Raw genomic sequence first — 15065 nt, forward strand, 5'->3', positions numbered from 1 at the left:
CAGTTGAAGTGTAAATTTGTTCCTTTGGGCCATAACTTTGTTTTTCTTAGTGTAGGTTGTATTCTGTTGTCTAGGCGTCTGGTTTCCTTGGGTACCCCAATCAGGTATTCCCAGACCAGAATGGGCTCGGATCTCAGAAGGGGGCAATATTCAGTGTCAGGTCTACCTGAGGGTGTGTCTTAGAAGGCTGACACACCCTGTGAGGCCTCAGGCTGCTGTGCTTTTCCTAACCTGCCCAGCAGGTGGCGCGTGTCAGCCTGTTGCTCCTGACTGGTGTAAGTAGGTATGGCCCCCTTAGTTCTTAGTTTCTGTATTGGCTGTTTTCCCCCAGGCTCTGGGGTCTGGTTCTGAATGGGAAGCTAGTAGTAGTGCTGGGCACCACCTCCTTCCTCTTAGGGAAGATACACCCCCTAAGGAGTTTTCATTTGCATTTAAATAGGCTCTTCGTCTCTCTGACTTTGCTATCTCCACCCTTGTCTGGGTCAGAGCACTGCAATCTGAAAATGTCTGTAGCTTTCTCCACTGAGCCACCCAGGTTGAGAGAGAGAAAAAGGGAAGAAAGCCCCCCTCCAGGGCCAGTCCATGGTCCCCCCAGTTTCACCTTTCAGCCAGAGATAGCACCCCATCCTCTGGGATCCCCCTCCCAGCACAGAGAAGTCTGCCAACTCTTTAAAGTCAGTCATCACTCAAAGCCTCTGTCTCCTTGTTGGGGATTTGTAGCTTGTATTGAGCAGTCCGTGTTTGTTAATCAAAACCCCAGTTGTTACTGGACTGTGGTATATTCGCTTGTTCAGAGAGTGCTGCTCTCTATCACAGCAAGGTTTTGCAGTTCCGGCTGCCGTGGGGGAACGGCTTTCAGTGCGGGTGCACAGTCTTTACTTACAGATTTTATGCTGCGATCTCAGGCATTCCTCCCAATTCAGGTTAGTGTTAGATGTGTGGACAGTCACTTTTGTCCCCCAGCAGTTATTCCAGGTTATTTACTAGTTGTTCCTGGTTGTTTATTAGTTGTTCCAAGGGGACTAATTTCCACTCCTCCTCTCTATCCCACCATCTTCTTTCTTCTCTGCCTCTGTTCCTATTTTTAGGAGAATTTTTATCATGTATGGCTATTGAATTGCATCAACTGCTTTTTCTGCATAGATTGATATGCTCATGTATTTTTCTTCTTTAGCCTTACACTGATTGATTTTCAAATATTAAACCAGCCTTGCATTCCTGAAATAAAAGCCAGTTGGTCATTGTGTGTAATTCTTTTTATGTGTGTGTATATATATACACACACATATAATATATATAATATATATGTGTGTGTGTTTTCCCCTTTTCTTCTTCTAGGTTCTTGAGGTGTGGGAGCTTAGGTTATTGTTTTGAGACTTTTCCTCTTTTCTAATGTATGTATGTAATCTACAAATGTCCCTCACAACCCTGCTTTTTGTCACACAAAGTTTGCTATGTTGTGTGTTCATTTTCATTCAGTTCAGTGTTTTTGTTTTGTTTTTGTTTTTAAGTTCCCTTTAGACCTTCTCTTTTATCCCTGGATTATTTAGATGTGTGTTTTGTTTCCAAGGGTTGGGAAATTTTCCTGTTTTCTTTATGTATGGCCCTCTAGTTTGATTCCATTGTGACTAGAGAATACACTCTGTATGATTTCAATTCTTTTAAATGTGTTGAGGATTGTTTTATGTTCCATGATATGGTCCATCTTGGTATATGTTCCATGGCATTTGGAAAGAATGTGTATTTTGTTATTGATGGGTAAATATCTATAAATGTTGATTAGATCCTGTTGGGTGAGTTAGTGTTGTGTTCTTCTACACCCTTGGTGATTTTCTGTCTAGCTGTTCTATTAATTCTTGAGAGAGGGCTCTTTCAATGTCCAACAGAAATTGTGGCTTTGTCTATTTCTCCTTTCAAGTCTGTAGTTTTTTGCTTCATATATTTGGAGCTCTGTTGTTTGATGCTTACACATTTAGGATTGCTATGTCTTCTTGGTGAATTGACCTTATCGTGTATAATGGCCATCCCTGTCACTGTACTTTTCTTTGTCCTGAAGTCTACTTTATTTGATAAAAATACAGCCATGCCTGCTTTCTTTTGACTAATATTTTTTTGATTCAGTTTTACTGAGATATAGTCACATACCATACAGTCATCCACAGTTTACAATCAATAGTTCACAGTACCATCATATAGTTGTGCATTCATCACCACAATCAATTTTTGAACATTTTCATTACTCCAAAAAATAAAAATACGAATAAAAATAAAGTAAAAGTAAAAAAGAACACCTAAAACATCCCATCCCCCTCTATTTTTCATTGAATTTTTGTCCCCATTTTCCTACTTATCTGTCCATACACTGGATAAAGGGAGTATGAGCCCACAAGGTTTTCACAATTACACAGTTGCACCATGTAAGCTACACAGTTATACAATCATCTTCAAGAATCAAGGCTGCTGGGTTGCAGTTCAACAGTTTCAGGTATTTTGTTCTAGCTATTCCAGTACACTAAAAACTAAAAAGGGACTTCTACACAGCACATAAAAATACCCTCCAGAATGACCTCTCGACTCTATTGAAATCTCTCAGCCACTGAAACTATTTTGTACCCTTTTGGTCAAGAAGACTTTCTATTCATCCCCAGGAGTCATGCCTCACGTTGCCAGGGAGATTTACACTCCTGGGATCTTCTGACTAATATTTGCATGGTATTTTTCCATTCTTTTACTTTCAACTTGCCTGTATTATCAGATTTATAGACAACATAGAATTGGATCATGTTTTTTAATGCTATTTTGTCTTTTAATTGGTATATTCAGAGCTTTTACATTTGATGTCATTGATATATTGGACCTGAAGTCTGCCATTTTATTTTTATTTTCTTTTGTTCTGTCTCTCATTCGTTTGCTTTTTCCTGCCTTCCTATGGGTTACTTGAAGACTTTTTAGAATTCTTTTTGTTTTATATGTAATGTTTTTTGACTGTATCTCTTTGTATAGCTCTTTTAGTTGTTTCTGGTATTACATTATATACCCATTACTTGTCACAATCTGCTGGTGTCATCATTTTACCAGTTTAATATAGAAAACATGCCAACTTTTACCTCCCTTTAACTTCTACTTATAATTGCCTTAAATATTTCCCATACTTACATTTAGAATCACATCAGATAGTGTTGTAATTTTTGCTTCCACCATCAAAACTAATTTAGAGAACCAGAAGAGAAGGAAAATCAATCCTATTGTATTAACCTATAATTTTACTTACTGTTTTCTTCCTTTTTGATGTTCCTAGGTTCCTTCTGTTATCATTCCCTTTCTGTTTAGAGAACTCATTTAGTCACTTCCTACTGTGGACAAATTCTCTTAGTTTCCTTTCATCTGAGAATATCTTAATTTCCCCTTTAATCCTAAAGGATATTTCTGGTAGACATAGGATTCTAAGTTGACAGGATTCTTGTGTGTGTTTCTTTTTCTTTCATCACTTGCAAAATGTTGAGACACTTCCTTCATCCTCCAGGGTTTCTGATGAGAAATCTGCTGTCATTACCCTATAATTAAAATATCATTTTGCTCTTGCTGCTTTCAAGATTTTTTCCTTTGTCTTTAGTGTTTTTCAGTTTTATTATGATGTGCCTTAATGTGGATTTCTTTGGGTTTACCTGTTTGGAGTTTTTTCGGCTTCTGGAATCTATAGGTTTATGTATTTTGCCAAGTTTTGGAATGTTCCAACCATTTTTTTTTTTTTTTTTTTTTTGAGTTCTTTTCCAGTCCCAGCCTCTTTTTCCTTTCCTTCTGGGACTCTGATGACATGAGTATTAGATCTTATGGTATCGCACTACAGGCCCCTGAGGCTCTGTTACTCAATCTGTTTTCTCTCTGCTGTTTAGATTGGATACTTTTTAATCATTCCAATTCACTGATTCTTACTTTCGTTCCCTCCATTCTTTTGAGTCCATACACTGGACTTTTTTCTTTTTTTTGAGTAATTGTATTTCTCAGTTCTAAAATTTCCACCTGGTACTTTTTTTATATTTTCTATTTCTTTGCTGAGTCTTTCTTTTTTTTTTTTTCCCTTTGTTCCAAGCATTCTTATAATTACTTATTGAAGCATTTTTGTGGTTGCTGTTTTAAAATCTTTGTCAAATAATTCTAACATTAGTTTGAGATCTTCCAGGTTCATATTATGACTAGTGATTTTCTATTGAAACATGGAAATTTTTGTTTTACATTACGAGACTCTGAATCTTATTTAAACCTTCTGATTTAGCTGACTTCTGACACTGCTTTGACAGGAGAAGTAGGGGTTTCATCTCATTACTCCCAGGTGGGGGTAGGAGTCCAGGCTCCCCACTAGGCCTCCCCACTGATTCCTCCTTGATTGAGGAGGGGTAGGACTGCCTCAGAACTGCTGGGTGGGGGTGGAAGCCCATACTTCTCCTGTGGTCTCCACAGACACTGTATGTGTGGTGGGGGAGGGGAAGCACAGTGTTTTCTGTTTTGTTTGGCTGAAGTAGAGCAGTTGTTGAAAAGTTTTCTGTTTTGCTATGCTGCTCCTTTCCTGTTTTGGTTTCTCTTTTTTTTTTTTGCTAGAGGTAGCAGGCTTTTGTTGGGGCTTTTTTGTCTGTACCCATTGCTCTTCCTGGATTTCTGGCTTCTTCAGCTCCACATCTGTGATATATGAGACAAGAAGAAAACCCAGAGAATTCACAACCACTGTGTTGTTCTTTGAGTCCCACTGTCCCTAGCCAGTGTTCCACCTTCTCTCCACCTTTCAGAGTCTTATGTTTGTTTTATATTTAGTGTGCAGGGATTTTAGTTTTACTTAGCAACAGGAATAAGGAAAAATATCTCTAGTCCATCATTTTGCTAGTGAATGTCTGTCATATTTAATTTTTCAGTATATGTTTTGCATCAGATTTATCTTCCTAAAACTTTATTTTTCTCATGAACCTACCTCCTGGTAGGCATTCTGTATTTTTTTTAACATTAAGTAGATAATTAAGTTAATTGCAAGTTAGGTGGGTGTTCTGGTTTGTTAATGCTGCCTTTTTGCAAAACACCAGAAATGGATTGGCTTTTATAAAGGGGGTTTATTTGGTTACAGAGTTACAGTCTTAAGGCCATAAAGTGTCCAAGGTAAGTCATCAACAATCAGGTACCTTTACCAGAGGATGGCCAGTAGTGTCCGGAAAACCTCTGTTAGCTGGGAAGGCACATGGCTGGCGTCTGCTCCAGAGTTCTGGTTTCAAAATGGCTTTCTCCTGGGACGTTCCTCTCTAGGCTGCGGTTCCTCAAAAATGTCACTCTTAGTTGCTCTTGGGGCGTTTTTCCTCTCTTAGTTTCTCCAGAGCAAAAGTCTGTTTTCAACAGCCATCTTCAAACTGTCTCACCTGCAGCTTCTCTCTTCTCAGCCCCTGTGCATTCTTCAAAGTGTTCCTCTTGGCTGTAGCAAGCTCACTTCTTCTGTCTGAGCTTATATAGTGCTCTAGTAAACTAATCAAGGCCCATGCTGAATGGGCGGGGCCACACCTCCATGGAAACTATCCAATCAGAGTCATCACCCACAGTTGGGTGGGGCGCATCTCCATGGAAACAGCCCAATCCAAACATTCCAACTTAATCAACACTAATATGTCTGCCCCCACAAGATTGCATCAAAGAACATTGCTTTTTCTGGGGGACTTAATATATACAAACTGGTGCAGTGGATATTATTTGCTTAAAGGTAGTAGTGAAGTTCTTTGAAAATGCTATCAGTGACTTCTCAGTGTCTCTTAATTCTGCTGATTTGGCAGTATTACATTGAAAGAAATGGTATCTTGATATTTAGTGGATGCACAGTAATGATTCTTCTCTAGTGAATCATTTGGTCAATCTATTTCATGTAATATTTCTTCAGAAGAAGCAATTAATTGCTTTTTTAAAGGTCTTATATAGTGTGGAGTTGGAGAGTATTTTATGTCTTTCTCCTTCCTTTACCCCTCTACAACTCTTCTTCCAAAAGAAATTAATGTTTTTAATCTTTGCATGACTAATCAATACACTTATTACTTCATATTTTAATATAATACTGTTGTGCTGTGCCATAACTGTAGGGTTTAGGATAGTGATACTTTTATTTATGTACTGGAAATTAAAGTATGGAAATGTGATAAGTTAAATATTTATGGTTTCTTAAGGCAAATTAAAAGACAACATTTAAACAACACTTTTAAGTATCATTTCGGTAGTTAGATTGACTTATTGAACATCAATTTCAAGCTCAGCTGCTTTTCACTCATTGTAGCAGGCGGTTTCAGTTACAGATAATTTTTTAAAATTCATTTGCATAGTATGTCAACAAAGTCCATATCCTCTCTAGTAAGAGGTCTATTCATTGGTTTGTAAATAATATTGAACATTACTGCATGTTGCTTAAGAGAGCAAATATTTTTAAATGTTCATCTTCATTTTCTATGCCTTTAGAGTCATGTCTTCAGTCTTGTGGACGCAGGCCTTTGTGTCTGCAGTTCTTGGAGTTCTTTCTCCTATCTGTCTTCCAGGGAAACAGGATGAACATTGTGACTGCCTCGGATTTATCCTGTAATATTGGAATGGTCACAGATGGGATTTAATTTCAACTTCATGGCACTAATATCTCTGCCTCTCAGTTACATTTTCCATTTGCAGTCATTATTTTAAAATCAGCAGATATGATTCAACTACTCTATCTCCTTAGAACAAAATCAAACATCAGTAAGGAGAGTAGGGTTTTTGTGCAGCCAGGTTGGGCACAAAAACTCATGCACTTTACTTAAATCCTTGCAGATATCCCACTATATCGATAACAAGAGAAATGCAGCTTAAAGCAATGGTGTATTATTTTTCCGTTATTATAAAGAATTTTTTAAATGATAATACCCAGTGGTAACAGTGTCACAATCCATAAAGCCTGGTATCTTTTAAATTGGTACAAACCATAAGAAAAACAACTTAGTAATATGTATCAGGAGTCATAGAATTTTTATGCCCTTTAATCTAGTAATTCTTTCTCTGAGATAGATATCCAAAGGAAATTATACGAAATGTGGGAGAAAAGCTATACGTATAGAACAGTGTTTGTGATAGTTCAGCAAAATCATAATTAAAACTGTATTTAAACTATACTGTGATCAATTCAACATACCTATAATTATCTTTAGGAAGTAGAATTATGGGTTAGTTTTAATTTAATTGTTTGCACTTGTGTTTTCTGAATATAAGTTTTATTTATTTATTTTTAACTAGCAATATTTGTGAATTTAAATGGCACAGTCATGCAGGACAGGGCAAACGGTTTTTCCTCTATAAATCCTGAGGGCATCACAGAGTTGCCACAGTAGAATGCCTCATTTTCTTAACGATGACACTGGACAGTTGTGTTTAAATACTCTTCAGCTTGCTCTATTCCTTTTTGTGACCCCTCAGGTCTTGAGAAACTGGGCTAATCAGAACAATGTATGTTCAGAGAATACTAGAGAATTGAGGAGGTTAGACTAATTTAATGAAATTTTCTATGACAAACTTTTCCACAACAAGGCTGTATTAGAATCCTTTGTAAGAAGGGAAGCAGAAGCAGTTTTGTTGCTGCAGAAGAGAGTACAAAGAATTTTAGTAAATCACATTTAAGAGGAACTTGTTTTGCTTTCTTTGACACATTTTGGTCCTCTCTCTGCCCCATAGCTGGCCCTGAAGGATCCTGTGCACACGGTGTCACTGCAGCAGTTTGTTTATGAGAAGCTCAAGGCACAGCAGGAGTTACTAGGAGAACAAGGCTTCCAGTCCCTCATGGAAACAGTGGATACGGAGATTGTCACTCAGCTACAGGAGTTTTTGCAGGGATTCTAAGAGCACATGATATGTGGCTGTCTCCTCTTTCTGAAAGAAGCTGAATAACCCACCCTGCCATCTATATGTGCAAGCCTGCTGAGATGAAGAAATCACTTGTGTATGAAAATAAAGAAGCAAAGACCACATTTTTTTACTAGAGAATTCAAAGAAGTGTAAAATGCCACATAAGTAAAATCACACACCTATTCCTCAAAAGAATTTAATTTTATATTTATGAGGGGCCCTGTGTTTGCTAAAGATACATTTGATGACAATAGCTGCTTAGTTTCCTGTTAAGAGAAGAAACTGTTTGATTATCTTTCAATCATGTACTCTTAACACTTGAGAAGATGAAGGTTAATGCCTGAAATGTTTTCCTGCAACCAAAATTAGTTAAATTTGGCTGCCTTATCCTTTTTTTAAGCAAATGAAACTATAAGTTTGAAAAATGGCATAGCTGTTCAGATGATACATTTAAAGAAATCTGTGCAGCAGACAAAACTATATAAATAGTGATAGATGTACATTACTAAAGTTATCTTGCCTAGGGACTTGTTTTCAGCTGACATAGAAAACATGTTTTATCAGACAAATGCTTTTATTTTCATTATAGTAATCTGATTTGGGAATTAGTAAAGGGATTTTTTTTTCCTCATTTTATTTTCAGTAAATATATTTAGTCTTCAAATACATACTGTAAGGCCTGCAAAAGTGAACTTCTGGTACTATAGTACCAAGTAGGAAACTTCTGGTCATGGTTTGGTCCTGGTTCTTTTGTTATTCTTGAAGGCCAGCACCCTGTGAGCTCTGAGAGGAACCAGGCAGCCTGCAGACCCAGCTGGGCTGTGACATAGCTGTGACAGGCTATTCAGCACTTACCCATCTCAGGTTCCTCTGTGCATGCATTGAGTCAGGGCCTCTCTGATATGGGTGCACCTCAGAGGATCCAGCCACAATCCCCAGGGAACCAACACTATGTGAGTAGTCTTCCTTCCTTATTCCTCCAACATGCAGCACCAAAAAAGGGGGGAAAGGAGAAAATAAAGCCTTATTTGTTTTACTTCTAGTTACTGTAAGGAACCTTTAAAGCATTTTTAAGGAACTATTCAAAAGCAAGGTTGCAAAATGTCTACTCTTTCTATAGAAAGTTGGATATAGTATGTACTGTGGGAAACCCACTGCCCTTTTGTAAGCTGTGGAACCCAAAATGTAAGGAAATATTTGATGTTTTCAGCAAGGGAAAGAAAATATGATCTCAATTAAATTTTCCAAAGATACCTCACCTTTGACTAATTTGTTTGATTATTTTTCTTGCCCCACAAAAATGAATTCATAAAAAAATTGCACGGTGAATTTTAAAGAGAAGTTTTCTTTAATACTCTGGCTTGTGCTAGTAGGTGGCATTGCTGCATGTAGTAAATCCTAGTTAATCCTTTAGTTTCTCTTTTCATTTAAAGGCTAAAAGCTTCTTTAATATGATACTTCTTTATCATTATTACTCTGTCCTCAACATTGATCTAAGAAGAATAATTTCTCTATTGATGTAATTATTTTCATTTCAAAGTGTTATCAGAGATTCTAAAATCTGCTCTAGTTTTCAGTTATAGTAAAATACTCAACTTTGCAATTCCTGACAGAATTCATTACAGTTTTCATAGCAAATGTTACTAAAATAGTTCCCTTCCAAAAAAATTTTAAAGCTCATCTCGGAAAGAATTCAACTCATTTTTAAACACACCTATTGAAGTAGGCTTTGTAAGTAGCTTAAAAAATATTCTTCTATCTTGAATTTGTAGGTGCTCAACTAAGACATAAAATGTAATTACTGGCTTTTAGAATTTCATTCATTCAGTCAACTTCATAGGAAACACAAATTTTAGACAACTCAGCCAGGCCTCTGGTTGAACTTTTCTGTGGTTCCTTATATAACATAACAATTGCTTCTTTTCCATTAACATAACTTCTGTTTTATTCTAGACATTTTATATCCTGCAAAACCTAAAATATTTAATATCTGACCCTTTATAAAAAGAAGTGTGCCAAACCCTGATGTAAAGCTCTGAGAAGCAGGGAGATTTGTCTGTTTTGTTACTGCTATATTACTAGTTTACAAAGAAGACACATTAAAAAATATATGGAATGAATGAATTATTTCAGTGTAGTATGGGAGCTGACCATTAGTTGTAGACCATAAATTTATATAGTATGTAATATACCTGATTGTGTGATTTTATCCAACCACTTACTGGAGGGCAGGTAATGAAGATGCAGGTGTTTGGAATTTTGCTGGCAAGAATGATGAAAATAAAATGTGTGAAGTGATCATCCATGAAGTCTCCCATGGAGAGGGAGAAAATGAAGACCAGGGGCTGCCTATGGACAGAGAGTGCAAAGAATAGTAGATGGGAGGTCATGATGAATTGGCATACGAGGGACCTAAGTTGGAAGGACTGGAGGTTAAGGTGAGAGGATAGGATGCCAGACTGCCTTTTTTCAGAATGCAGAGGAGCTCCTGGTGATAAGGCCTAGGGTGAGTCTGCATCTGAATTTGAATTTATGAATTATATTTTCTGCACTTTCATTCATATTACTCTCCACAGAACAAGAGACTTTTCCCTCACCTGGCACTTTCTGTGTTAGTTCACCAAATGTATATGGGTTCTTATGCCTCAGTTTCTCTTTCTGAAAAAGGAAATAAACAAATACATCAAAGAGTTTTAAAATTTATATGTGATAAATATAAAGGCATGAATTTTTTCTACAACTCTGAGGTGCAGAAAATATAGCATATTTAGCTTTGTACATGAAATTGAATCTGGCTCTAAGCTCTCATTTATTAGTTTGCGATGACACAAAATGTCATTCACTGCATGGGCCTCTTTTCCATCTTTATCAAGGGAGACTGTCTATGTAACTCCATCCACTTCACCCTAAAGTTGCAGAAATTTTAAGATAATGATTGAGCAGGGCAAAAGACTGATAATTCCAGGTCTTTATCATAATAGCATTTTTTAAAAACGCAATTTTATTGGGCTATATTCACACACCATATAATCCATCCAAAGTAAACAATCATTGGCTCACAGTATCATCGTATAGTTGTGCATTCATCACCACAACCAATTTTAGAACTTTTCCATTACTCCAAAATAAAGAAAAAACCAAAAATTAAAATAAAAAAGAACACCCAAGACAACCATATGCCTTATCTCCCCCCATTATTTATATATATATACATATTTGTCTTTATTACTCATCTACCCATACACTGGATGAAGGTAGTGTCAGTCACAAGGTTTCCACAATCACACTCACACAATAAAAGCTATTTAATTATACAATCATCATCAAGAATCAACAGCTCAGCAGATTCAGGTATTACCTTCTATCCTAATACACTAAGGAATATCTACATAATGCGTAAGAGTTACCTCCAGAATGAACTCTCAACTCTGTTTGAAATCTCTTAGCCACTGCAATTTTATTTTGTTTAATTTATTTTCCCCCTTTTGGTCAAGAAGGCTTTCTTAATCCCATGATGCCAGGGCCAGCTTCATCCCTGGGAGTCATGTCCCATGTAGAGGGGAGAGCACTGAGTTTATTTGCAGAGTTGACTGAGAGAGAGAGGCCACATCTGAGCAACAAAAGCAGTTCTCTGGGGGTGACTCTTAAGCATAATGATAAGTAGACTTAAATTCTCCTTTGAAGGAATAAGTTTCATAAGGGCAAGCCCCAAGATCGAGGGCTTGGCTTATTAAATTGGGAGCCCCTAATGCTTGCAAGAATATCAGGAATTTGCCAGGTGGGGAAGTTTAATATTTCCACATTTTTCCCCAATCCCACAAGAGGACTTTGCAAATACTTTTTTATTTTCTGCCCAAAATACTTTGGGATGCATAATAGCACTTTAAAGCTTTATTATTATAAGTTGGCTCTTCCTCCCCTCATCTCCTGCCAATCATATTAGAGAAGCTGTATTATGATGGTTAACATAACCAGATTTACAGTTCCTCCTGAAAAATCTTCACCTTAGATCTTGATTTTACCTGTTTATTTATTCAACTAGTATTTGTTCCTGTTGTGTGCCAGGCACTGTACTCTCATCTTAGATCTTGATTTTATCTATCCATTTATTAACTAGTGTTATTTCTGTTTGTGTGTCAGGCACTGCTAAATGCTGCAATTAGAACAGGGTATGTGCTTTCATGAAGCTTTGCAATTCAGTGGGAACACAAACTTCAAACATGATATAATAAATTAAAGATTGTAGTGGAAGTATACATTCAGAGGTAGCGAGTGCACAGGGGAAGAAGAGCATGTACAACAGATAATGATGCTGTCACTTCATAGTTTAGCTATTTAAAAAGCATTTCAAGCAGCGTAGTTGGTGAAGTCATTTAAAAGAAAGTGGCAATGTACTGGAACGGGGCTGTTCTCTGACTCCAGATGCAGAGCTAGTTAAAACTACTCTGACAGACAAAATCTTCAGTGATTTTGGGGAAAACATTAGACCTCTGTAACCCTAATTCCATGAATTAAAACATGTGGCTCACACTAAGGGTAGTGGTCTCCTGTTCTATTTCTACAGACCTCATAATCCCCAAGTGAATAAAAATTTTTAAATTGTTAGGGAGTTATTGAGAGGATTTCAGCTGCATGTCATGAAAAACAAAATATTTTTCTTCCCTTTTTTTTTAAATTTAATTTTATTGAGATTGTTCACATACCATACAATTAATCCAGCAATCCAAAGTGCACTATCATTTGTCCATGGTGCCATGATACAACTGTGCATCCATCACCACAGTTATTTTTTTTTCAATTTTCAGAACATTTTCATTACTCCAGAAAAGAAAGAAAGACAAAAAAAGAAAACTCAAATCCTCCCATACCCCTAACCACCCCCATTATTGGCTCATAGTATTGGTATGGTACATTTGTTACTGTTGATGAAAGAATGTTAAAATACTACTAACTTGTAGTACATAGTTTGCAATAGATATATTTTTTCCCTATATACCCCCCTATTACTAACTTCTAGTTATAGTGTCGTACATTTGTTCTAGTTCATGAAAGAGATTTCTGATATTTGTACAGTTAATCACAGACATTGTCCACCACAAGATTCACTGTTTTATACATTCCCATATTTCAACCTCCAACTTTCCTTCTGGTGACATACATGACTCTAAGCTTCCCCCTTTCCATCACAGACACACACCATTCAGCACTGTTAGTTATTCTCAAAATAACGTGCTACCATCACCTCTGTCCATTTCCAACCTAGTTAAACATTCGTCTCATAATAAGCAACCACTCCTCATTCTTTAGCCTCATTCTATATCCTGGTAACTTATATTTCATGTCTATGAGTTTACATACTGTGATTTGTTCATATCAGTGAGACCCTGCAATATTTGTCCTTATCTGTCTGACTTATTTCACTCAATATAGTGCTCTCAAAGTTTCTTCATCAGCCTGTTTTTTTTTTTAAGATGGTTTTGTTCACCTACCATACTTTCTGTCCTAAGTAAACAGTTGATGGTTCCCTGTAGAGTCACATATTTATGTATTTACCACCATCACCACTTATCTGTATTAGGACATCTCCATTTCTTCCATAAAGAAGGAGAAAGAGTCAAAGAAGGTAGAGGATGAAAGAAGAAAGAAAGAAAAAAAAACATGACAGCTAATAAGCAACAAAAGGAAAGATAAAATTAAACTAAAGTAGAACAACAGAGTCAGACAACATCACCAATGCCAAGAGTCCCATACCCTTCCCTTATGTCCCTTTCTTATAGGCATTTAGCTTCAGTATATTGCCTTTGTTACATTAAAGGAAGCGTAATACAATGTTTCTGTTAACTATAATGTCTAGTTTGCATTGATTGTATTTTTTTCTCCCTCATAGAAAAACATCTTTGTACATTTTACCACAATTGTTGAGCACTCTAGGTTTCACTGAGTTATACAGTTCACAAACTCTGTCATTGTCTGTTTGTCAGAGAATATTTTAAGCTCTCTCTTATATTTGAAGGATAGTTTTGCCAGATATAGGATTCTTGGTTGCCAATTTTTCTCTTTCAGTATCTTAAATATATCACAACACTTCCTTCTTGCCTCCGTGGTTTCTATTGAGAAATCAGCACGTCTTATCAAGCTTCCTTTGTATGTGATGGATTGCTTTTCTCTTGCTGCTTTCAGGATTCTCTCTTTGTCTTTGACGTTTGGTAACCTGATTATTAAGTGTCTTGGAGTAGTTCTATTCAGATCTATTCTGTTTGGGGTACACTGCGCTTCTTGGATCTGTAATTTTATGTCTTTCATAACAGATGTCTTCCCTTAACTTTTTTTAAAAAAAAGTTTTAAACCATTGAAACAAAAGTATAATGAACACCAATATTTCCTTCATCTAGATTCACCAATTGTTAACATTTTGCCATATATACTCTCTATTCATCTATCTACTATATATACATATACACATTTTTGTAGATAGTATATAAATAAACTTATTTTTTGCTGACCTTTGGAAGTAAGTTGCAGACATTGTAACCCTTCACCCACAAATACTAAGGAATAGAACACTAAAACTGGCATTCCTCTACATATCCACTAAGACCATTGTACACCTAAAAAATCAATATTATTTCAATAATTTCTCATAAATGATTCATATTCCAATTTTCCCAGTTACCCCAAAGATATCTTTTATATGATGCCCACTTGTTTTGGAATCCAGTCAACATTCATACATTGCATTTGGTTGTTTAGTTTTTTAATCTAGAATAGTCCCTTCTTTTTTTCATGTCGTTGGCTTTTTGAAGAATCCAAGCCAATTGTCTTGTAGAATGCCCCCTATTTTGGAGTTTTCTATAGTTTCCTCAATTCAGATTAAACATTTTTGGCAACAAGACTACAAAGTTAATGTTGTATACCTTATGTTGCACCATATGAGAAGGCACCTAATGTCAGGTTGTCTCTATTGATAATGCTAAGCTAGGTTAAAGTGGTGGTCACCAGGCCTTTCCAGTATAATGAGGACCTTTCAAAGAGAACATTACTGTCATGAAATTTCCAGTGTTTTGTTTTTTTTCTCTCTCTTTTTTTTAAGCTGAGTGAGAGCTCATACTACCACCTAGCTTGCCTTTTCATTTACCGAAAATTCTGTGATTTTTATTTTAACCTACAAAAGAGTGCTTGAGCTATGG

At 36.5% G+C, this 15065-nt stretch overlaps 1 protein-coding gene across 1 annotated transcript in view; it reads left to right on the forward strand.

The window, feature by feature from the left end:
* Nucleotides 1-9143, forward strand: part of IPO11 (importin 11) — a 297051-nt gene extending 287908 nt beyond the window's left edge. Inside the window, exon 30 of the mRNA XM_037799092.1 lies at nucleotides 7708-9143. Coding sequence (XP_037655020.1) covers nucleotides 7708-7872 — 165 coding nt within the window. The 3' untranslated portion in view covers nucleotides 7873-9143. The remainder of the gene's footprint in view (nucleotides 1-7707) is intronic.
* Nucleotides 9144-15065: the final 5922 nt, after the last annotated feature.

This window comes from Choloepus didactylus, chromosome 11, assembly GCF_015220235.1.
Source record: "Choloepus didactylus isolate mChoDid1 chromosome 11, mChoDid1.pri, whole genome shotgun sequence".
Classification (NCBI taxonomy): Eukaryota; Metazoa; Chordata; class Mammalia; order Pilosa; family Megalonychidae; genus Choloepus; species Choloepus didactylus.